The sequence below is a fragment of the Mus pahari genome, chromosome 2, assembly GCF_900095145.1.
Source record: "Mus pahari chromosome 2, PAHARI_EIJ_v1.1, whole genome shotgun sequence".
NCBI lineage: Eukaryota > Metazoa > Chordata > Mammalia > Rodentia > Muridae > Mus > Mus pahari.
In genome coordinates, this window is record NC_034591.1 from 140,332,258 (window position 1) to 140,353,813 (window position 21,556).

General features: G+C 50.3%; 3 protein-coding genes across 7 annotated transcripts in view; 1 reads left to right on the forward strand and 2 right to left on the reverse strand.

Annotated features, from left to right (window-relative positions):
• Window positions 1-18,391, forward strand: part of Vamp1 (vesicle associated membrane protein 1) — a 19,451-nt gene extending 1,060 nt beyond the window's left edge. Inside the window, exons 2-5 of one of the 3 annotated variants that reach the window (XM_029535311.1) lie at window positions 2,181-2,307; window positions 2,518-2,676; window positions 3,185-3,236; window positions 18,248-18,391. In XM_029535311.1, the coding sequence (XP_029391171.1) occupies window positions 2,181-2,307; window positions 2,518-2,676; window positions 3,185-3,236; window positions 18,248-18,369 (460 nt within the window). In that variant the 3' untranslated portion in view covers window positions 18,370-18,391. Of the gene's footprint in view, window positions 1-2,180; window positions 2,308-2,517; window positions 2,677-3,184; window positions 3,237-3,650; window positions 5,858-18,247 lie in introns of those variants that run through there. The other 2 variants (XM_021190822.1, XM_029535310.1) reach the window with 2 other exon arrangements.
• Window positions 7,798-15,583, reverse strand: Tapbpl (TAP binding protein like). The gene is made up of 7 exons (XM_021191139.2): window positions 15,214-15,583; window positions 14,036-14,278; window positions 13,632-13,904; window positions 11,517-11,855; window positions 9,878-10,183; window positions 8,270-8,356; window positions 7,798-8,116 (listed from the first exon to the last, which is right to left on the reverse strand). The coding sequence occupies exons 1-7, from the start codon at window positions 15,275-15,277 to the stop codon at window positions 8,073-8,075; spliced, it is 1,356 nt and encodes a 451-aa protein (XP_021046798.1). The 5' UTR covers window positions 15,278-15,583; the 3' UTR covers window positions 7,798-8,072.
• Window positions 16,708-20,911, reverse strand: Cd27 (CD27 molecule). Of its 3 annotated transcripts, XM_021191140.2 has the most exons (6): window positions 20,671-20,911; window positions 20,378-20,509; window positions 18,354-18,533; window positions 18,108-18,170; window positions 17,494-17,613; window positions 16,708-17,276 (listed from the first exon to the last, which is right to left on the reverse strand). In XM_021191140.2, exons 1-6 carry the CDS (start codon window positions 20,804-20,806, stop codon window positions 17,155-17,157), a joined length of 753 nt encoding a protein of 250 aa, XP_021046799.1. In that variant the 5' UTR covers window positions 20,807-20,911; the 3' UTR covers window positions 16,708-17,154. The 3 variants fall into 3 exon arrangements, with proteins under 3 accessions (XP_021046799.1, XP_021046800.1, XP_021046801.1); XM_021191141.2 differs by lacking the exon at window positions 18,354-18,533; XM_021191142.2 differs by lacking the exons at window positions 18,354-18,533; window positions 20,378-20,509 and having other exon boundaries at window positions 20,671-20,900.
• Between the last annotated feature and the right edge of the window lie 645 nt (window positions 20,912-21,556).

Genomic DNA, 21,556 nt, shown 5'->3' on the forward strand with positions numbered 1-21,556 from the left:
CTCTCTCTCTCTCTCTCTCTCTCTCTCTCTCTCTCTCTCCCCCTTTCTCCCTCTCTCCTTTGTTTGACTTTTCCATATAGGGTTCCTCTTTGTAGCCCTGGCAGTCTCAGGATTCCCTCTATAGACAAGGCTAGTCTTGAACTCAGAGATCCACCAGCCCCTGGCTTCCAAGTGCTGGGATTAAAGGTGTGCACCACCACACTCTGCTTGTGTTGCTTCTATTGACAGCAAGGGGGCAGGGTTTTGTATTACATAAGGGTTATAACTCCCTGGATAGGTTAGGGTAGAGTGTTTCTACCTCCCACAAATAGTAAGTACAGTGAGTCCGCCAAAGCTTCCCAGCCATTTTATCCTTTCTCTTCGAGTTCTATGCATTAACATTCTGTGCAGTTCTTACAAGCCTATAGATCTAGATGTTCAGGGTAGGGGAAGGGGTCCCTCTTAGCTGACTGGCTGCAGGTAGTTTCATGTGTGATGTTTGGAAGGAGGTTGAGAAAGCATGGTGGCTAGCAGGGAATCACGAGGTCTCTGACCTTAATCTTGTCATTGGTGCCACCATCCTGGACTCCTTCCAACACTAGCTGCTACCAACTCATTGAAATCCCCGCCTCTGCTCTAGAACTAGCTTGCTTAGCTAGCTCAGTAGCAGTGCAGATCCTGTGGCTCCCAGGGCTTTGCATCTTCCTCTGTGTCTAGGAAGGAAATGGGAAAGCAGCCCTTTAAGTGGAAGAAGCCGGTGTAATCTGCTAATAGAGTCTTTCTGAGGGGCTATTACATCTTGATCTTAGCCAAAAGGTCGAGAAGCGATTGGGGCTATTACATCTTGTCTAGAACATTTTCCTTGGTTATGGAAAAAGAGATTCTACATCTTAATTCTGTTGTAATTAATCAAGGAATTTACTTTTTCAGCAACTTTCTGGTGGCTTAGCCTTCACTGTACTTATTCTTGGACTTTTCTAGCAAAGATTTTATCTAGCATTTAAGAAATTTCTATTCCCCATCAAATTTTAGATTTCTCTCTTTACCTTGCTTCTGTAGGTTTAATTCTGGGAACTCATTAGCTGGTGAATGTCAGAGAGGAGTTCATCTTCAAGGCCCCACAGTTGCTTTAACCCCAGCAGATGGGAGGCAGAGGCAGAGGCAGAGGCAGAGGCAGAGGCAGAGGCAGAGGCAGAGGCAGAGGCAGAGGCAGAGGCAGAGGCAGAGGCAGAGGCAGAGGCAGAGGCAGAGGCAGAGGCAGAGGCAGAGGCAGAGGCAGAGGCAGAGGCAGATAGATCTGTATTTCAGGCTAGCCTGGTCTACATAGAGAGTTCCAGGACACCCAGGGCTTCGTGAGACCTCATCTCAAAACAAAACAGCCAACCGTCCAGAAACACAAACCAACCCAACCCAACCCAACCCACTCTGAATTATTCCCTTCTAAGGCCGTGGGAACGCTTTGCCCGCAGTGGTGCTGGAGGGGAGACCTCAGGTACACAGCAGTGCAGTTCGAGCTTCCTTTTCTGACACAGGACTAGGTGACTCTGCTGAGACATCGCCCAGTCTGAAGAAGAGTGGACAGAGTGTCTGTGCTGCGCGTACACTGAGGACTGTTTCTAGCATTGTTCTTTCTGGTCTGTGCTTTTCGGAACAACTAGTATAATTGTTTTAGGCCTCGGATTCATTTTAAATGAAACTCCTGGTTTCTCTGCCGAGAACAGAACACCCGGCTCTGATTCACTCCGCCTATACAGACTTGACTTTTGGTGATTCTCCACACCATCTTTGCAGCAGCTGTGATGCACCAGCTCCAGTGTGAAGCCCAACCGGGAACCAGACCCTGCCCCAAGCAGGACCATCAGCTTGCCCCTTTCATATTCACACTTCAGATTCAAGTGGCCTTACAATTTAGTGTTTTCTGCCGATTTCTCTTCCCCTGGATTGGGTTGTCCCATTTTATTTCATGTGAGGAGCTTCTAGTGGCCAGGCAAATTCCATCCAGGTCAAGGCTGGCATATTTGTCCCTATGGCTGTTGTGCCAGAGGGTGTGTCTGAGTTTGCCTCTCAGTACTTGGGGGTGGCTGAGGAGCTAAAATGCCTTCCGTTTTCATTCAGCATTTGTTTTGGTGGCGTGAGGCGAGGACACATGGGGTTCTTTTCTTGTCTCAGTTACTTTGTGTACCGTTTGCCTCTCTCCACAGGTCTGCTCCAGCTCAGCCGCCCGCTGAAGGAACAGAAGGGGCTGCCCCAGGTGGGGGTCCTCCTGGTCCTCCTCCTAATATGACCAGTAACAGACGGTTACAGCAAACCCAGGCACAAGTGGAGGAGGTAGGACCTGGCACCCTCCACAAGAGTGTCTAAGTCAAGTTTACCCATCTCCCTCTTTTTTAATAGGGGAAAGGCTCTGGGGGGTGGGGTGGGGCAAAGTGTGCCATGGATCCAAAGGCCTTGGCTTGTGATCTCCCAGGCATTATTCATTGTCTCTGTCTCGGGGGGGGGGGGGAAATCTCTGCGCCTTTATTTCTGCCATCTCTGCAGGTGGTGGACATCATGCGTGTGAATGTGGACAAGGTCCTGGAGAGGGACCAGAAGTTGTCGGAGCTGGATGACCGGGCTGACGCCTTGCAGGCTGGAGCGTCACAATTTGAGAGCAGTGCTGCCAAGCTAAAAAGGAAGTACTGGTGGAAAAACTGCAAGGTGAGGTTCTCTGCCCTTTCCTGCTTCCCTGCCTTGCTCCCCTCGGGAGGCAAGAGAGCCATTAACTTCTCATTTTCTTGCCTCTGAAATCTGGAAGCCTCCTTGATATGTATTACCTGTATTGGCCACCAGGGTAGGCTAGAGTAACAGAACCACTGAGAAAGCCCTAGGTAGAGGAGTTCAGAGTTTAGACTAGTGAAGTGGCTCTTTCCCGTTAGTGTCTTCTGCAGAAAGTCTCACCTGGCTCCTTCCTCAGACACCCAGCAGCCGTACACTGGCTCAGTGTATGTATTTAAACATCCACAACTTCTGTAGCCCCAGCAGATACTTCACAAAGCTTGCCCATCCATTGGAATTCCAAGAGAAATTCCAACAGGCAACAGGAAGTAAACAGCATGAGGCTGCAGGTCCCATGCTCCTGAGGTTGTGAGCCTACAGGAGGCAGAGGCCTGGGTGGCCCCGTCTCTGAGTGCAAGGGCTCATGCTCTGTCCCCGGCTGTCTCCTCAGATGATGATCATGTTGGGAGCCATCTGTGCCATCATCGTGGTAGTGATTGTAAGTAAGTATCGCTGAGGTCGCTGATGGGGTGAAGAGGTGGGAAGGTCCTGGAGACTTCTCCCAGCCCTGCCTGCCTGCCTGCCTGCCTGCCTGGGGAGTGGGGCCGCTCTGCAGAGGTATGGAGACGGCTACTGGGGGATCGTCATCGTCTGGTTTGGGAGGGAGGAAGGGCAAAAACAAGGACATTCCTTGATGGACAAGCCTCCCCCCTGCAAAGAATTGTGGGAGACTGCCCCTTCTGCTGAGGAGGTGGGTTGAGCTGTTTGTCACTAGCTTGGGTCCAGGGGAGACCTTGGGGCTGGATGCCTGTTACTGAGAGACCTGAATGTCTGGTGACGTGCTGTAACTCGCCCTCTTGTTCTCTCCTGTCTCTTTTTTCCTTCTCCGTCTGGGACTTCCTGGTTCCTGTGTCCAGTCTACTTTTTTACTTGAGAATGTGCCATCCCTTCCCTGGTCTCCATCGCCACCCAAGCTCATGTCTCTACCCCTCTGTTTGCTCCCTCAACAAACTCCTCCATCCTCTGTTCTCTATCCTGGCCCAGGCTTCTCCACGACCCTTCCTTTTTTGTTGCATTCATTTGCACCCTTCCTCAAAACTAGAAATGCTGCTCATGGTCCAGTCCTGAAGTCACTACCTGAAGAGAACGGCTGGCCCCTCCTCCTTACCCATTTATCGTGTGCCTGGAGCTTAAAAGAGTTGTGGCCAAGGGAAGGAGGGGGTCGGGAATGGCAGAGGTGAAGTGTCTGAGGAGTTAGCATGGCTGAGGGGAGGGGAAGGGATTTGTGTCCATGGTCTCCAAGAAAGGCTGGCCTCTGGCAGGAGGGGAGCAAGCATAGTTGGGAAGTAGTAGCTTGCTACCAGTGCATATGTATATGCATATATATATATATGGAACTGCTGTCCTTATTTGAAACTTTCCTCCCATACCAGGCCTGTCTTTGGTCCCAGAGGTCTGTTTAAAGACCAACTTCGAATCCCTTTTAGAAAAAGTCAAACTTGTATTTTGTAGCTACTGTTTATCTGTCAGTACAGGATTTTCTGTGTCTTTGGGGAACTTTACAGCCTTTCACTTGCTTAGTTCTCTGTAGGCCTAGGAAAGACGTACTTTCTGGTTGTAAAAACACCAGGACACTCTCACCTTCTCCTAGAAGCCATCCCACATGCTTCTCTTCATGTCACCTGAAGCATTTGATGTTGTTCATGAAGGCACCAGATAATTTCAGGGAATCAGGGTCTTGGAAAATATCAAGCTTTTAGGAGTGTGCTTCTTGCCATCTCACTAATGAAAGGCCTGTCCCTCCCTTGTTGATCACAAGAAATGAGAGCTACGTGGTAAGACTCCCAGGCTGCCACAGAACGCTTTCCTCCACACTACCCTGTATGTACCACAGGGGTGAGGCGCGAGGGCCTTCCCAGAGTTAGAGAGGTCCACAGAGCCGGCAGCCCAGTTTTGGATGGAGGGTCCAGGCTGTATTAGTATACCGTGCGCTGACGTGTGGCTCGGGCCTCGCATCCGCAGCTGCCTGCCACTCTTCCGTTAGTTCTCCCTGCAGCCGCTGTGCCCATCCATTCTGCATTGCCTCCTGTCGTTCACTCCCTTTGCATGCTGTGTTTGTTGGAACCAAGGATAGCACCTGCTCAGTCTGCCTCCGGAGCTTCTGCTAGCTTCATGATAGGATGCCGCATGGGACAAAGCCGGGTGCCGGGCGGGTGGGCGGGCAGGTGGAGGGCAGTGTTCTCAGACCTCTATTCTTTCTGTGCTCTGGTCCACAAGCAGGAGGAGGCGGGGCCATGCTAGGCTGGGGGCCCACTTCCCACGCAGCAGCCTTTCATTCTGCAGAACCATCCATCCTTCCTTTCCCTTTGCCCATTTTCCACCTTCCCTTCCTGCTGCCTCAGGGCAGGACTGAAGAGCTGGAAGAAAGCAGTCAGTGTACCCCCCCAACGTCCCCCGAAGGTCTCCACTCTTCTGGGCTTCCCTATGCCTAGTGCAGGGGTGTCACCGCTGGAGAAGAACCAACACTGTCCTCAGTGTGTCCCAAGCCTGGAGTGTGTTTTCCTGTGGCCCACCCAGCCCCGGCACGGGAATTATTTCCTGGATTTCTGTCCCTCTAAGGCTTAGGTGTAGTTGTATTCGTTCTTCTGGGGGGTGTTAGTCCTTCTCCTTTCTATCTCCCCTCACCCTGAACCCCCTTCTGTGTCTGCAGTCTTCTTTCCCTCCCACCACGTGTGCATGAGCAAATATGCAGCTAACCCTGGGACTTTGCAGTCAGTTGAAGCCAAGCTTCCCACATCTCCTCTTTGTTTGCCATGAGATGATGTGGGGCTTCCATCATGTCTGTCATTACCTCTGTCTCCTTCCTAACCCAGTCTCACAGTTTATGTATAGTAGTGAGAGTTGTACTTCCACCAAAGGCATGTGACGTATTTACCAAACTCATGTATTCTCAACAAAGGCGAAAAATACAAATTCCTACCACAACGTCGACTTGATTGTTGCTTGGGCTGTGCTGGGGAGGGGGAGAAGAAGGTGGTGTCCTATGTTGGCTCTAGGCCAGAAGGGCTTATGTGTGTATTCTTTGGTCTTCCTGGAGATTAAAGTCCCTGTGCTGGCAGCGGAAGTGGTCTGTGTCTTAGCCTTCGTCCTAAAGCCGCCAGCCTTGCAGGTGCTGGTGAGAGGAAGTGCTGACAGGAAGCTGAGTGGGCACCGCATGCTGGCAAACAGCTGCAGGGTTTCTCAGCCCCTCCCAGTCCTCTTCACCTGCTTGTCACATCTTGGGGAGGCTTCCAGCTGTACCTCCTTGGTCCTCATGCATGCTTTGCTCCCCTCTTCAGCTTCACTGCTATTTTCTTTGGTTTTTCAAGACAGGGTTCCCAGTGGGCCCCATTGTGCTTGCCTCGTAAGTGGATTCTCCATACTAATTCTTCTGAAATAGCAAGTTCACTTTAAGATCTACTCCTGTTTATTGTATGCGTGTGAGTGTTTGCATGTATGTATTTACACCACTGTGTGTGCCTGGCATCCAGCTTCCCTAGGACTCGGGTTACAGGTGATTGTGAGCCACCTTGTAGGTGCTAGGAAGCAAATCCAGATCCCCCTCAGAGCAACCAGTGCTCCAGCCACGGGGCCGGCCATCTCTGCAGCCCTTCCCCCGCCTCCTTTTAAGACATTGGTCTGTTTCTAATGTCATTGGTCTGTTTCTAATGTCTGCAAAAACTAGCTTTTAAACCCAGAACCCCCCCCCCCAGACAAGGTTTCTCTTTGTTGCCCTGGCTGCTTTGGAATGTACTCTGTAGACCAGGCTGTCATCAGAGAGATCCCCCTGCCTCTGCCTCCCGAGTGCTGGGATTAAAGCATGCACCATCATTCACAACTTAATTTTTAAAATCCTTATTTAGGGCTGGAGAGTTGGCTCAGCAGTTAAAAGCACATGTTACTCTTATAGAGGACCTGGGTCCAATTTATAGCACCTATATGGAGGATCACAACCCCCTGAGCCTCTGTATGTCCCAGGGGGTCTGACACTCTCTCCTGGTACCAGGCACACAAGTGGTGTACATACACACTTGCACACAAAACACTCAACATGTATAAAATGGTAAGATAAATAGATCTAAAGAGAACTTTCAGAAGACCTAGGTCCCGTTTGCAGCACCCACATGGCCACTAACAACTGTGGGTAGCTGCAGTTCCAGGGATCCAGTGCCCCGTCTGACCTCTGCAGGCACCTGGGTGCATGTGGTACACATACACACAGGTACATGCATGCACAGATATTTTTAAAGATGCATTTGTTTTTATTTTATGCGTATACCTGTTTTTCCGGCATGTATGTGTGAGTACTACATGCGTGCCTGGTGCTCAAGGAGGACAGAAGAGGGCGTTAGACTCCTGGAATTTGCTACAGATGGTTGTGAGCTACCATGTCATTCTGGGAACCAAATCCAGGTTGTGTAGAAAAGCTACCAGCGCTTCTTACCACTGGTTGCTATCTCTCTAGCCCCCCACTTTACTTTTTGATAACAGATATCATAATTCATGGTCTTTATAGGCTCGGATGCATTGTATCCATAATGTATTTTATAGCACTGAGCACAAGGAACCTCCCCTGCAGCTGAGGGAGTGTTGTCTAACTCTCCCAGACTCCTGGCAACTGTCTGAAGGGTCAGAACCCTAATATCTGATGATGTAACAGTGCAGATGTAGCCCTGGCAGGCCTCTCAGGGCCTCTGCTTCATACCTTCAGATGATGGGTTAGAGCAGCTAGGAGTGTTTTGACCAACGGAGAAAGAGGAGAGAGTGCTCTGTAGTCACAGCATGTTTTTACTTTGACAGCGTTCATGAGTGGTAACAGCCTCTCCACTCTTCCCCTCACTTGCCCCTTCTTTGATCCTTTTTCTAAGAGAATTTTTTTACATTTGATTTTTTTCATTTATTCAATTTACATTCCAATATCAGTTCCCTCTCTCCTTCTAGTACCTCTGCTTGAAGACCCCACCCCCATTCCTTCTGCCCCTTCTCCCTTGAGAAGGGAAAGCCCTTTCTAGGTAATTCTCCCTTGTGTCCCCCCCAACCCCCTATTTCTTAACACCCCACATAGATGGTGTTAGCCTCCACTTTGATAATTCTGCCATCCTCTTGTCCTGTCCCTTTTCATCAGCCCAGGGCTCTCTTCTCAATAGCACAGAAAGCAGAGACTTGTACAGTCCAGGGCCAGTACCGCACTCCCAATGTGCTGCCACCTTCAGGCCCATTTCAGCCCCACACCTCACAGGGGTCCTTTAGGTAGCCAGGACGTGGAGTACTTTACCTTGTACTCAGAGGCAGGCAGGTGGTTACCCAGAATGCCTCATAGGCCTGGTGGACCTTGACGAAGAAGCTGAGAGAAAAATGGAACAAGATTGTTTTCAATTGGGATAACTCCAAAAGCAGATATTGGGGTGTTGTAGGAACATCGGGAACTCAGCACACTGGACTTCACCCCTGGCTTGGGTGGCCAGGTACTTGGGAGTAGGGTGATCTACAAACTCACCTTGCTGTCTGTGAAGTCGCAGAAACAGCAACAGCGCAGAAAGGAAGATGATGCTGGCAAAGATGACTCCCAAGGTTCCTCTCTGCTCTGTGGGTGAGAATGAGCACATGCTGGGCCCTCCCCCTCCAGTGCCCCTCCCCTTAGGAGGGGAGCTCTGGCCTGGGTGCTGTGAATCCTCGGAAGGACGTGGGCCTGCACATGAAGCAGCACCTGCGCTTGTTCAAGACTGTCAAATTTATGTGTCGCTGTTCTGCTCTTACTCTATCAGGGCTTCGTTGTCCTGAGACAGGGCCTCATGATGTCCAAGTTGGCTTTGAACTTACGAGTCCTGCCACAGCCTTCTAGTGCTGTAATTATAGGCACACCCTACTAGACCCTATTCTACCTCAGGACATTTGAAAATGTTTTACAGAAGAGAATGAGGCTGCCTCAGTGACTATCAGCAAATAGCTGGGGGTGATGTGAGCCACAGCAAAAGGCAAGCTTTGGGGAAGCTCATAGTCTAGCGAGAAACCAAATGAGGTCTGGAGCTCTTAGACATTTCATTGTGAGGTGCACATCCTTTCCTGCCTGAAACTGCAACATTCTGTGGCCTTTGGGACGAAGTGTATGTGAATATAGTGTGTAAACACTTAAGGACATTCAGCTTGCCTTTTGGTTACAGTTTCTCCTTTATTATATATTGGTAGAGAACCTTGGGCAAATTGCTCAGTGTCTGCAAATGCCAGCTCACTCATCTGTAAGATGAATTCTGGACATGGCGATGGTGTTTGTAGTCCCAGCTATTTGGGAGGCTCAGTAGGAGGGCTGCTTGGCAGAGGAGTTTGAGGCCAGCCTGCTCAATACGACCCGTTTCCAAAAATAAGTGGGAGGTGTAATGTGTGAGATCATCCTCAGACGTTCTTGAGTACAGTGGGGTGGAGAGTTGGCTAAGAAGCCAAGAGCCCTTGCTGCTCTTGCAAAGGACCCGTGTTCCATTCTTAGCACCCGCGTGGTGGCTAACAAGCATCTGTACCTCCAGTCCCAGGGCATCTGATGCCCGCTTCAGGCCTCCATGGGCATTGCATGCACAGGGTGCACTTACATCAGGCAAACCACTCAATCACAAAATAGAGAAGTCGAGTTTCCAATGCTTGGTCATATTGGTGTGCAGATATAATCATCTTGAAGTATCATTGCCTCTTGCCCCTTTTCACACATACCCTCAGCTACAGCCATGGCCCTAGGTTCTCTGTAGACTCTTGTGCCATTTGATTTTCATATGGACTGTGCTTCTAGTCTTAAGAGCTCCCTTCCTGCTGAACTTGGGCTGGCTCAAAGGTCTGTTTTGGGTCTTCTTCCTTGCCTGCCTCAACTTGTCTCTCTAGCACCTATGGGAAGGAACAACACTCCTTCAGCCCTGGTACCCAACCCAAGCTTACTCATCTCATTATTTGGAGGCTGGGGATTCATAGTGGTAGAGGATGCCACTCTGGGTAAGATAAAGTCAAGAGTGTGCAGGAGGTGGAACTGAGGAAGTGCATGAGAATCAGCGCAAAGCCAAAGATGACCTATAAGTGGGGGAGTCCCAGCATGAATACAGGGGAAGAGAAAGGACACTCCCAGTACCTGTATTTGGCAAAACCCTCATGCTGACTGTAAGGGGCTCCTCCAGGGAGACGTGGGCAACTTGGCAGATGTAAGTGGCACCTGTGGGGCCTGGGTCAGCCGTCACCGTGGAAGAAATGCTGTAGGTTCCCATCATGCTCTGTCTGAGGCTGGAGAAGGAGCCACCGGAGACTTGGGCTGGAACTCCACCCCGCTCCTCTCGAATCCACGTCACTACCACATCCAGAGGGTAGTAGCCAGCAATGCTGCAGATGAGGGAAGGCAGAGGATCCTTGTTTGCCAAGTTCAGTTGTACTTTGGGGGGAGCTGGAGAAAGAACAAGGAGTAAGATTTTAAAGGTATATCCATCCAGAGCCTTCAGAGGAGCCTGCAGCCTCTTAAGAGTGAAGGTACGTTATGGAGACTGAAACTTCTCAGCGTTTCAAGATGTTGTTCCTGGATACAGATCTTAAAAGGCTGGGAATTCAACCTAGGGCCCTACAAGCACTAGCAAGTGCTGTACCACTGAGCCACATACCCTGCCTACCCTTTGGTTTTCTCTTTATCACCTCTGCAAGCCAGTGATTGCTCACTGAGTTGAGAACTGCTTTTTCTATCTGTCCTTAATTGGCTGCTGCCCCCTTAGGAAGTGCTAGGAACATAAGATGAAGGCCCTTGTGGCCACAGGTCTCCGACCAAGAATGAAGCATGCAGGACTGTCTTTCCAGTGGGAAAGATGTTTTTAAAAAACCTGTTCTAAAAAAAAAAAAAAAATCAATCAAACAAATAACCCCCCAAACCTGTTCTTCCATCCACAAAGTTGAGAATTGGAAGTGATTAACAGCCTTGTGATCTGTGCTATCTGTTGGTCCAGGCCATACCAAGCTCCTCCAACCAGGACCAGAGGTGGCTGGTGATCTAAATGACCCTTACATTATCTGTATAACCAGGGGGCTCCCCCAAGCTCCCAAAACCAGGACCAGAGGTGGCTAATAGCCCAAATGACCTCTACACTATCTGTATGACTGAGAACATCTCGGAGCCTTCCCTAGGTCCTAAAGCTAGTATGTATAGGCTACCTGTCTTTAGAACCCATTTTCTTTTAAAGATTTATTTATTATATGTAAGTACACTGTAGCTGTCTTCAGACACTCCAGAAGAGGGATTCAGATCTTGTTAAGGATGGTTGTGAGCCACCATGTTAGAACCCATTTTCTTGAAAGAAATGACATGTACTCTAAGTCCAGTTTTGATGTAATTACAGGGGACTGTATTACACCAGGATAACTTTTCCCCCAGTTATACTGTGTTTAAGTTTGTCGGGGATAAGTCCACATGTATCGGACTTTCCAAGTCTGATCCAGGTTGAAGAAGTTAATCTGAACCAAGGTTTCTTTCTCCATGTGATTGACTTCCTTGCCTGGACACCTGCAGGGGACTGAAATTACAGATGGCTAGCCCAGGGTTTTCTATTCTGGTGTGGTTATTTCCTGGGGGAATTATCTTGGCATTCAGTGAGATGCCTTATCTGGTCACCCACACCTCCAGAATGAAGATGGTGTTTGGGTTGTGGGAGTGCATTCCTTCTCTCAGGAAATTCTCTCTGGATTTGGATTCTAGTCTAGGAAACATTCCCATAGGCACCAAGGCCTGACCTTACCCAGGATGTTAAGTGGCATGATCTGTTGAGCTTGGTACAGAGAGGTGGAGACCTGGCAGATGTAGTTTCCCTCATCCTTTAGCGTGAGGTTGGGTAAGGTGAGAGAGGCGTTTCCAGCTCTGAGTAGCTCCTCAGGCTCCAGGGTAGCGCCCTTGCGTTTTGCCTGCCCCTGCCCTGTCTTCCAGCTGTAGATCAGCTGACCACTGCCTTTATGCTGCAGCCGCCACTCCACGCCAGTGAGGTCCAGGCCTGGTGCCACCGAGAAACTGCACTGCAGGGAGACAGAGGACCCCAGCAGGTGATTCTGGGTTTGGGTCTCTGATGTCACCTGGAACTCCACTGTAGAGAGAAAGAAAGGGTGACTTACACACTGTTTCTCCCTTAAGGTCACCTGGCCTCTGAGCTGTGGACAGACAGCTCCGGCTCCCTTCCCTGGACAGTGGTACTAAGTTCATTTCCTGTCCAATGGAGCCACAAATTGATGGTGCAGCAAGACACACATGAGAACCTGAACCCACGATCTTCGTGCTTCAGTCCCTCCAGTGCTAGGACTGCAGATGTAGACACTACATTCAGCTTTACTAGTCAGTTCTTTCCATGAATAAAATACTGTTACGTCCTGTGTACACTGGACCCTTGTTACTGTGAGTAGAGCACTCCCCAGCCTTGATATGCTTTTGGGATCCTCGGGATGGTGAAGCAGAGTGGCCTTGACTTTCAGCTCTCAGCCCTAACTGCACATGGGATCTATTCTAGTCAAGGCAGAGAGGAACTATGACAGTTGATGAAATAGGTCAGAGATAAGTCATGGCTGGGTAGGTGTATGTTGTTTAATTTATTTGTAGATCTGAATAAGCTCAAAAAGGGAGAAGCACTAAGCCACCCATGGCCAAGGATAGGAGATGCTGGACATCTTTTCTGATGTGTCAAGGCACATTCAGAAAGGACTTTAGAGCCAGAGGGTGTGGTAGTGTATGCCTGTACCATCAGCTACTAAGGAGGCATGACAGAATCACAAGTTCCAGGCCTGCCAGGGCACCTGGGTCAGACCCCTGTTTCACAATAAAACTGAAAAAGGAGTTGTAGCTGTAGTTCAGTAGTAGAGCTCGTGTTTAGCACAAAGCTCTAGGTTCAACCCTCAGTATGGGTCGACATAATACTAAAGGCTAATGTTTTAGGGGTTTGCAGGGATAGAAGAGGGGCCCCTCATCTTCATCTTCTGTGGACTTGATTTTCTCCTTTTTGGAGGCAAATTATTGAACTGGACTCTCCAGGTGCCTATCACTATGTTTCCTCTTGGTTTTGAACCTGGTAGGAGGCACTAAGTGGAACAGGATGAGGAATGGGCTCACTAGTGAGAGCTACTGAGCACTTCTGTCTCCCTGTGCTCTGCTGTGATTGCCATGAAGCACGGGACCAGAGCCCCTCTCCCTGGGAGGAAACAGGAGTTTGGCTAAATAAGAGTGCAGTGACATGTGTAGATACAGCGCAGTGACATGTGTAGATACCGTGTCCTCAGGTGTTGCTTCCCCGACAGCCCAGAAAGATCAAAGTCATCCCTACTTTGGAGAAAATACCTGATGATTGTTACATTTTGACACTTGCTTGAATAAGGATCTCCCAGCATCCCCTCTTCTTGACTCAGGATATTTTAGAAAGAAAAGATGAAGGTCTATGGGTACCTCAGGAGGACCTATGGGATATTTGTTTTCTTCTTTCTATCTCATCTCTAACACAAAACAAAACAACCAAACAACAAAAACAAACTTAAAAAACAACACAAGCCATCTTGGGGCTATTGATATGGCACAGTGTGTAAAGTGCTCACTGCCAAGCCTAGTGAACTAGTTCAATCCCTGGAACCCACATGGTAGATTCTACAAGTTATCCTCTGATCTCTACCTATGTGCTGAGGCATATGCGTGCGCGCATGCACACACACACACACACACACACACACACACACACGCGCACACACACATACACGCACGCGCGCGCGCGCACACACACACACACACACGCGCGCGCGCGTGCGTGCGCGCACACACGCACACACACACACACACACACTATAATACAAAATGTTCCTTGTGCCACTGCATTTTGTTTTCTCACCTTCAGTCTTCACTGTACCCTGGGTGCTCAGAGGTAGATTCAGTGTAGGGTGCCGGGCAGCTCCAGCTTCAGCATCTCTTAGAGTCTTCATCACCATGGAGACACTGGGGCCCCCTCCAGATACCTGCATGTTGCTGATGAACCAATGTGCTTTCTCAAAAGTGGCCTCTTGTCTGGCCTGGAGGAAGTACTGGGAGATCTCACAGGTCACCGCCTTCCCGCTGCAGTCAGCATGGAGCAAAGCCTCTGCCTGGGGAATCTGGACCAAGTCCACTGGGGAGAAAGGCAGCATACAGAAGTGATGTTGGATGGACAACACCAGGCAGATGGGAGGCAGGCGTGGGTAGCTAGCACTGGGAACGGGGCTGCTCCTGTGGAGGAAGCCTAGGATGGGGAGATTTTACCTGAGGCCTCAAAGATAATAGGTGAATCATCTTTGGTCTCTGTGCTCCCTTGGAAATCTGTGATGCCTTCCAGGGAGCCATCATCCAGCACTGGGACCCCCTTCAGCACAAGCAAGGCCCTCTCCCTGTCCCCACTGCTGGCAAAAGCCCCGCGGTGCCTGTCTTCTGTCACCAAGAAGCAGTCTAAGACGATGTCCGTGGGCTGCCACCGTCGCTCTGCTGTGGAAGGCTCTGTGGGAGGGTCTGCAGGGAAAGTGAAACAAGCTCCCTCTTCTTCCACACTCACTTCCCACCCCTTCACCAAACCCTGGGCTGATCAGCAGGTGAAGGGGCCTTCTGGGTCCCGCTGTCTTGGTGTCATCTATAAACCCAGCTTCTGCTGAGGCACCCTGATTCACTTAGGCAGCTGTTCTGTGAGTTATGTCAAGTTCTAGATCTGTCCTGCTCAAAGCCAGAGGGATTTATGCTTTTATATTTCTGAATTTCAGCTGTGGGATGCAAGGGAATTTCTTGAAAGAAATTCTCAGGTTAAAAAAAAAAAAGAAAGAAAAAGAGGGCTGGTGAGATGGCTCAGCAGGTAAGAGCACCCGAGTGCTCTTCTGAAGGTCCTGAGTTCAAATCCCAGCAACCACATGGTGGCTCATAACCATCCGTAACAAGATCTGATGCCCTCTTCTGGGGTGTCTGAAGACAGCTACAGTGTACTTACATATAATAAATACATAAATCTTTAAAAAGAAAGAAAGAAAAGGAATAAGAAATACTGGCATGGGGGAGGGGAGCCAAGGCACTTGCAGTTCTAGGGACATTGACAGCCTTTTCACCCAACCTTCCCAGAGACCTCTGCTTTCTGCCATAGCCACGCCCAGCAGGAGTCACCGCCCCATCGATTTCTTAGCTTGGGGAGCCCCTTTCTCTTCTAAGGGTTCAACTCAGGGCAGTGAGCTGTCCCTCAGAATGGCAACACCCTGCCCTTCCACAGAGGAAGCCTCTCTTGTCTGTGAGTTCTCTGCCGAACCCCTCTCCAAACTGGTTCCGCATATTGTGAGTGCCGCACTCATTTGCTGGACTTTGCAGACAAGCTGGCGCTGTTCTGAGTAGGTGGCTTCCTGGGGCTCCTTTAGCTCGGAGCTTCCTCCTCCCCGTCCCCCAGGCCCCAGCCAGGTCTCCGCACTCACCAGTCCCTGCTGCCCCAGAGACAGCCAAACAGAGCAGCAGACACCAGCTGGGCTCCAAGCCCATGGAGGCTACTCTCAGGCTCTTCCTCGCTGGCTGCCTTCTCCACGGTTCCCCTGCTAGTGATCTCTGGCCGAAGAGGGGGGTTCTGTGAGCACCCTCACTTAGCACCTGCGGTCTCTGTTCTCTTATCCGTTTCTCTTTCACTTTCACTTCAACTGCCTCTGTGCCCCGCTGCCCGAAGCCAGTAAGAGCAGCAGCCAGCGCTGCTTTCGATTCTCCCTAATGTCCACCCTGCACCCAAGAAATCCCCAGGTGATTTCAAAACCTGCTATCACCACATCAGATTTCCCATCAGCCCCAACTATGAGAAGGCTGGAGAGGGGGTGGAGCCAGAAGATAGATTCCCGGGTACTCTGGACCCTTCTTCCTTTCAGTCCATGTGAAATCCTTTTGGTGACAACTGGTGACAACTCCCTCATTCAGATCTATGATCGCACGGATGAGATGGGGTGTGGCCTGGTTGTAGGATTGGAATTTTAGGAGGCTGGACAACTACAACATGAAGTCTCACTTTAACTTGTATTTGTGTATATGCCGTGTATACACTTGTGTGGGTGAGTATGCCCAGCTGTGCCTGTGTCAGTGAGGGAACTGGGTGTCTTGCTCTTTCTGAACCTAGAATTGTTTGGTGGCCAACAAGTATTGCCATTTCCTGCTGTCTCCACTCCAAGCCCCGCCCTTGCCACACCACTTAACCCCTTGAATTACAAGCTCAGGGCCACACTGAGCGGTCGTTTGTTTGTTTCAGTTGTAGGTGTGCATATTTGAAGTTAACATTTACACTATCCTTCTTCCCAGCTCACTGTCACCCTTCCTTTTTTTTCACTTCTTCCTCCTCCTCTTGCCCCCCACCCCCCAATTTTGTAGGAAGGGGGATAGTACATGGAGAGCATCCATAGCTGGCTTGTTACTAGAGTCCCTGGGCCATAAGGCCTGGCTCCAGGTTCCAGTGTTTGCCTGCACTGAGAGAAGAGACAATGTGTATAGAAGTAGACAAATGAATTTATTTTTAGTTTTAGCTCAACTGAGAGTCTCAGCCTCAGCTTCCCCACAGCACTGTCACAACTTACAGAGAACCCACAGCACTGTCACAACTTACAGAGAACCCATAGCACTGTCACAACTTACAGAGAAGACAGAACCAAGGCCAGGAAGTCTGTGTGTCTGTAGATAGTGTCTCTCGTGGCAGTTAGTCCTTCAGGCACCAGGGCATCTGCTGGTGGCCCATCACATTTTGTTGTTGTTGTTGTTGTTGTTTTGTTTTTTGAGACAGGGTTTCTCTATGTAGCCCTGGCTGTCCTGGAACTCACTTTGTAGACCAGGCTGGCCTCGAACTCAGAAATCCGCCTGCCTCTGCCTCCCGAGTGCTGGGATTAAAGGCGTGTGCCACCACGCCCGGCTACATTTTTTTTTTAATTTTATTTTTAATCGAGTGTGTGTGTGTGTGTGTGTGTGTGGTGTCTCCTGTGTTTGTAGGTGCCAGAGGAGGTCAAAGGTGTCAGCCCCTCTGAAAGTAGAGTTACAGCTGGTTTTGATCCAGCTGACAGTGCTGGGACTCAAACTCTGGTCCTCTGGGGGAACACTACGTGCTCCTCACTGCCAAGCCCTCTCTGGAGCCCTTGCTGAGCCATTTTCACCCCTGCATGTAGTTTTGCCAGCTGGATGCCTTCATTTAGAGTAAGTGTGTTTTATAGCTAGAGCCCGAGTCTCCCCAGCTTGCTGGATACACACTGGGATCCTGCTCTTGTCCCCGTCTGTCTCAGAAAGGCAGTTTGTTGAGTATTCACAGGAAAGGATTCTGATGACCATGATGGGAGCAGGCCACCATCGAGGTCTCTGTGGATGGTCCCTCGTCAGAAAGGGCCCCACCCAGCACCAGGTCAAGGGTGGGAAGCAGGCTCAGGTTTCCGGTAGTCCTCCTGGATAGGGAGGGTACTGCCCCCCTCCTCCCTGGGGCAGCTGTAAGGACGAGGCTCTTCAGGCACTGCCTGGCTCTCTTCATCTGTGCAAAGACAATTGGCCAAGTGTTGGTCAGCAGTGGAAAGAAGAAAGGTGAAGGAGAGCAGAGAGGAGAAAAGCCCAAGTGGAGGGCTGGGAGCTGGGGTCTGGGGGAGCCTGGGGGAAGGACACTTGAGCCAGAGTGGGTGGGTGGAGTGGGGGTGGGGGTTTAGGTGTGGGTAGCAGAGCTGAGCGGGCAGGAGGGAAGGCCTGTGTCTTACTTGGCCCGTGGTTTCTTCTTTGATGGAAGAACAAGATTGCACCCAGGATGAAGACAAGAAACAAGCTGGAGAAGGTTACAAAGATCCGGATGTAGTCCGAGCTGCACAGGGGTCTGTGGGCTGTGACAGGCAAGAGCACACAGAGGCTGCGGAGGAGCATCTCACCTGGACCCTCAGACCCGTCCGTCTGTCCTTTTCCTGAGTCACCCTGCCCCTGTTGGACCAGTCCCCTCTCTCCTAATCTCTAACCAGATTCTGCTTCCCCTTCCTTTGCCTCCAGCTCTGTCTGTCTCTGTGCTTTCTCAGAGTCTAGCTTAGTCCCTTGAGACAGGATTCCTCTCTGACCTGAAAGCTTGTCGGCTTGAGCTCTGCTGGCTCTGCCTCTGCCTCGGAATGTGAAGGCTACAGATACACGCTTCCATACTCTGCTTGTTTTGTTTTCCCTGTGGCCCTGGGTATTACATCACACTTGCACAGCAAGTTATCCACTGAACTTTCTCCCCAGCTCTGTTCCCCTCTCCCTCACCCCAGTGCCTGGGGGTTCCCGGGGCTGTTCTTTTGGCCTCTTTCCTCTGGGCTTTCTCTGTGGGGTGGGGATTAGGTAGACAACTCACGTGACCGGTGGCTATAGACAGTTGAGTCGGGAAGCTGCCTGTGTAGGGGCCAGGCTGGCATCTCTGGAAGAAACAGACAGAACGAGTCACAGCGGGAAACCTCCCAGGATGTCCCAGGCTGAAAGCCTGTGATTTTGCAGGAGTCAGACAGAAGGAAGACATGCTGGGTAAACACAGACTGGGCAGTGCTGGGCCGGCAGCCTTCTACCTCGTCCCCGACTGGATAAGGAGCAGCCTGCTGCGTACCTGTGGCATGAGGTAAGTGGGTGGGTGGCGGCTGTGGGCTCGGGGCCTCAGATGGCTGTCTGGTCAATGCAGGGTTTAGAGGAGGGTCACACTCTGTACATTCCTGGTCCCTGCACTGCCAGCCCTTGGAACAGGTACACTCAGTGTTGGCAGTGACTGTGCAGTTGCGGATGAGAAAACCTTGGGAGAGAGGAGAGCCAGGAGAAACAGGACACCACAGATCTCTAGAGACCTGGGGTGTCTACTCGCCCCGGACTCCTCACAGGGTATGAATATCTTCCATTCTCCGCACCTTACCTAGTTCCCCCCTGCCCCTACCCACCCCCCCGCCCCTCCCTCACTGCCACCTGCCCCTCCCCTGCTGCCTGCCACCTGCCTCTCTCTCCATGCCACCTGCTACCTTTCCCAGGCTCAGACACAGAAACTGAAAGTAGAAAAAGATTGTATGATTTTCTTTCCTACTCACTGCTACTTTAAAGCTTTTTATTGGCATATGATAGACAGGGTTTCTCTGGGTAACAACAGTCCTGGCTGGAACTCTGCTGACCTCGGACTCAGAAACCTGCCTGCCTCTGCCTCCTGAATGCTGAGATTAAAGGTGTGTGCCACCACACCTGGCCTTACTTATATGCAACTTTTTTTTTTTTTTTTTTGGTTTTTTGAGACAGGGTTTCTCTGTATAGTCCTGGCTGTCCTGGAACTCACTCTGTAGACCAGGCTGGCCTCGAACTCAGAAATCCGCCTGCCTCTGCCTCCCGAGTGCTGGGATTAAAGGCATGTGCCACCAAGCCCGGCTATATGCAACTTTTAACACTTGGAAAGTAATTCAAGTTTGGTTTAGGCACAGTGTAATATTTCTGCAGGACTTACCTGAAAGTCCCACAAAAGAAGACTTTTCTTGTTAGGTGTTTGTCTCAGCCTAATCATTTGGATGGTTCTGTTACTAGAACTTACCAGCCAGTTGCCTCCACATTCCAGAACATATTCTCTATTATCTCTATTAATGTTATTAAAATCAGTTTTATATATATATATATATATATATATATAGTTTTTTTTTTTTTACAACAGCAATTAAAGAGTTCTTTTTTTTTTCCTACACACAAAGTGTCTCCTTACCGTTAAAGGGGCCTCTTTAAATTATGCTATTCTAGTATACGGTAACACAGGCCTCCCAAACTCCTGGCATAGGAGGTGGGGAGGTAACAGGGGCGTTTGAAAAGAGACTGCAGACATCCTACCTCTTCCTTTGCAAAAAGTAGACATGTATAAATGAAGAGAAATGATAGATGTATTTGCTTTCCTCCCCAAAGGCTTCTGTACAAAAAGGTTGCTATGCCCTGGTTTCTGGTGTTATTCCCCAACTCCAAATAAGAGCCCACCTACAAATGTACACTGTGGGAACACAGACTGTTCATTGGCTGGACGTTGCTTTTCTGGAACCTGGGTTTCTGGAACTACCTTGCCCCTCCCTTGCACTCTAAGTTACATATTTTTCATTTTTCTTGTATACTCATGGACACATACAATGATCTGAGGACAACTTGCCAATTGATTCTTTCCTTGTACCATGTGGCCCAGAGAGTGAACTCAGGCATGGTGGTGACAAGTACCGTTGTCACCTACTGTGCCATCTCCTTAGCTTTGTTTTTTCTTTTGTGAGACAGGGTCTTGCTATGTTGTTCATCCTGGCCTTGAACTCCTATGATCCAGTGATCCTCCTGCCTCAGCCTGCCTTGTAGTTGGGATTATGGACGTGCGCAACTGCATGGGCCCTCATTCTTCTGTTGTCTGAGTCCTATCCATGGAGTCCTTCTCAGCCATCCCTCGAATTCTGCATATCTCCCATGAAACACTAGATCTCTCCCCACATGCCTCGCCCAAGGCACCGGGTTTCAGCATGGGCTCCACTTCCCATGAGCCTTGAAGCAGCTGAAGCTCTCTGACTCCACAGCCAGCCCCACTGGCCTTGTCCCCCTGGACTCTTTCTTAGTGCCACCTTCCGCACACACTGCCCCTCTCACCAGAGTTACAATGCCTGCAGCTCTCGCAGTGGGGCCGGGTGTGGTAGTCTGGAGAGAAGGAGGCGCCTGGTATACAGGGATCACACAGAGCGGCTGTTCTGTCTTGGTCACAGTCCTTCACAAAGAATGTACCTGTGAGCAGAGGGTCCAGGTCCAAGTCCAGGCAAGGCGATGGCTCTAGGCTCTGCAGGCTGCCTGACTTTGCTTGAGCTCAGCCTTATTCTGGGCACCTCCATCATCTTAAACAGCAATCCCCCCACCATCACCACAACTCTGCTGAGGCCCACTCTTACCTGGCTCACACATCCGGCAGCAGAGTCCTCCTCCAGTCCAGTAGTGTTTGTCTGGACAGCTGTTTGGGACTAGGGTAGCTGAGAGCCCTACCAAGGTCCCCAACATGCAGAGCCAGTAGGGAGGTGGCCATGCCATAGCTCCTGCCCAGGGAGATCTTTTCTGAGCCCCAACTGCTTGTACCAAGTCACTGGTAGCTCCTATGTGCTCTGGGCAGCAGCCACTGAGACTCCACTTGGGTGGTAAACCGACCTTTGAAGGCGGTTGTGGCTGTTTTGGTTTTCTTTGTCTCTCTCAGCAGCCTCCACCCCCTTCTCTTTTCCGCACTCCGGAGAGACTATGAAGGGGCAAACCCAGCCCTGCTGCGCTTCACAGACATGTGCCCCCCTTGGGCACCTCTCTCAGTAATGAATACCCACAGCCGCTTGTCCTGTTGATAGTGATGGACGCTGGGTGCCTTCATCTGTCCCTGGCAAGTGTCCCCTCTCACAGCCCAGCCCTTCCAGAGGTGACCAGACAGGAGTAGACTGTGGATTATTTCTGAAGCTCCTAGGGGCAGGTTAGTTTTTAGAATCATGGCATTTTCAGATTCTTCCTAAAACTAGTACCACAAAACACGGCTAAGCACAACAGTTTGGAAGATGGTCTTCTGTATGCCAAGGTAGTCTCAAGGTTGCTTGGTAGCTGAGGGTGACTTGGGACTTCTGCCTCCCTCTCCTGAGTGCTCCTGGTGTTACAGGGTTTGCCACCAAGCCACTGCTGCTGGTGCCATAGGGCTGTGCTGCCATGTCATGTTTATGTGGTACTGGGGATTGAACCCAGGGCTTTTTGCATCCTGGGCAAACACTACTGTCTGAGCTTTATTCCCAGCTTGGAGACAACACGTGC

What these genes read in the sequence shown, in the direction of transcription:
- Tapbpl (XM_021191139.2), bottom strand. Translation starts at nt 15,277, where the DNA reads ATGGGCTTGGAGCCCAGCTGGTGTCTGCTGCTCTGTTTGGCTGTCTCT. An exon ending in CATGCCACTTAACATCCTGG is followed by an intron (nt 10,184 to 11,516) that starts GTAAGGTCAGGC and finishes TTCTTTCTCCAG; the next exon opens with CTCCCCCCAAAGTACAACTG. An exon ending in GCGACTTCACAGACAGCAAG is followed by an intron (nt 8,117 to 8,269) that starts GTGAGTTTGTAG and finishes TTTTTCTCTCAG; the next exon opens with CTTCTTCGTCAAGGTCCACC.
- Cd27 (XM_021191140.2), bottom strand. Translation starts at nt 20,806, where the DNA reads ATGGCATGGCCACCTCCCTACTGGCTCTGCATGTTGGGGACCTTGGTA. An exon ending in CTGCCGGATGTGTGAGCCAG is followed by an intron (nt 20,510 to 20,670) that starts GTAAGAGTGGGC and finishes CTCTGCTCACAG; the next exon opens with GTACATTCTTTGTGAAGGAC. An exon ending in CCACTTACCTCATGCCACAG is followed by an intron (nt 18,171 to 18,353) that starts GTACGCAGCAGG and finishes TGTTTCTTCCAG; the next exon opens with AGATGCCAGCCTGGCCCCTA.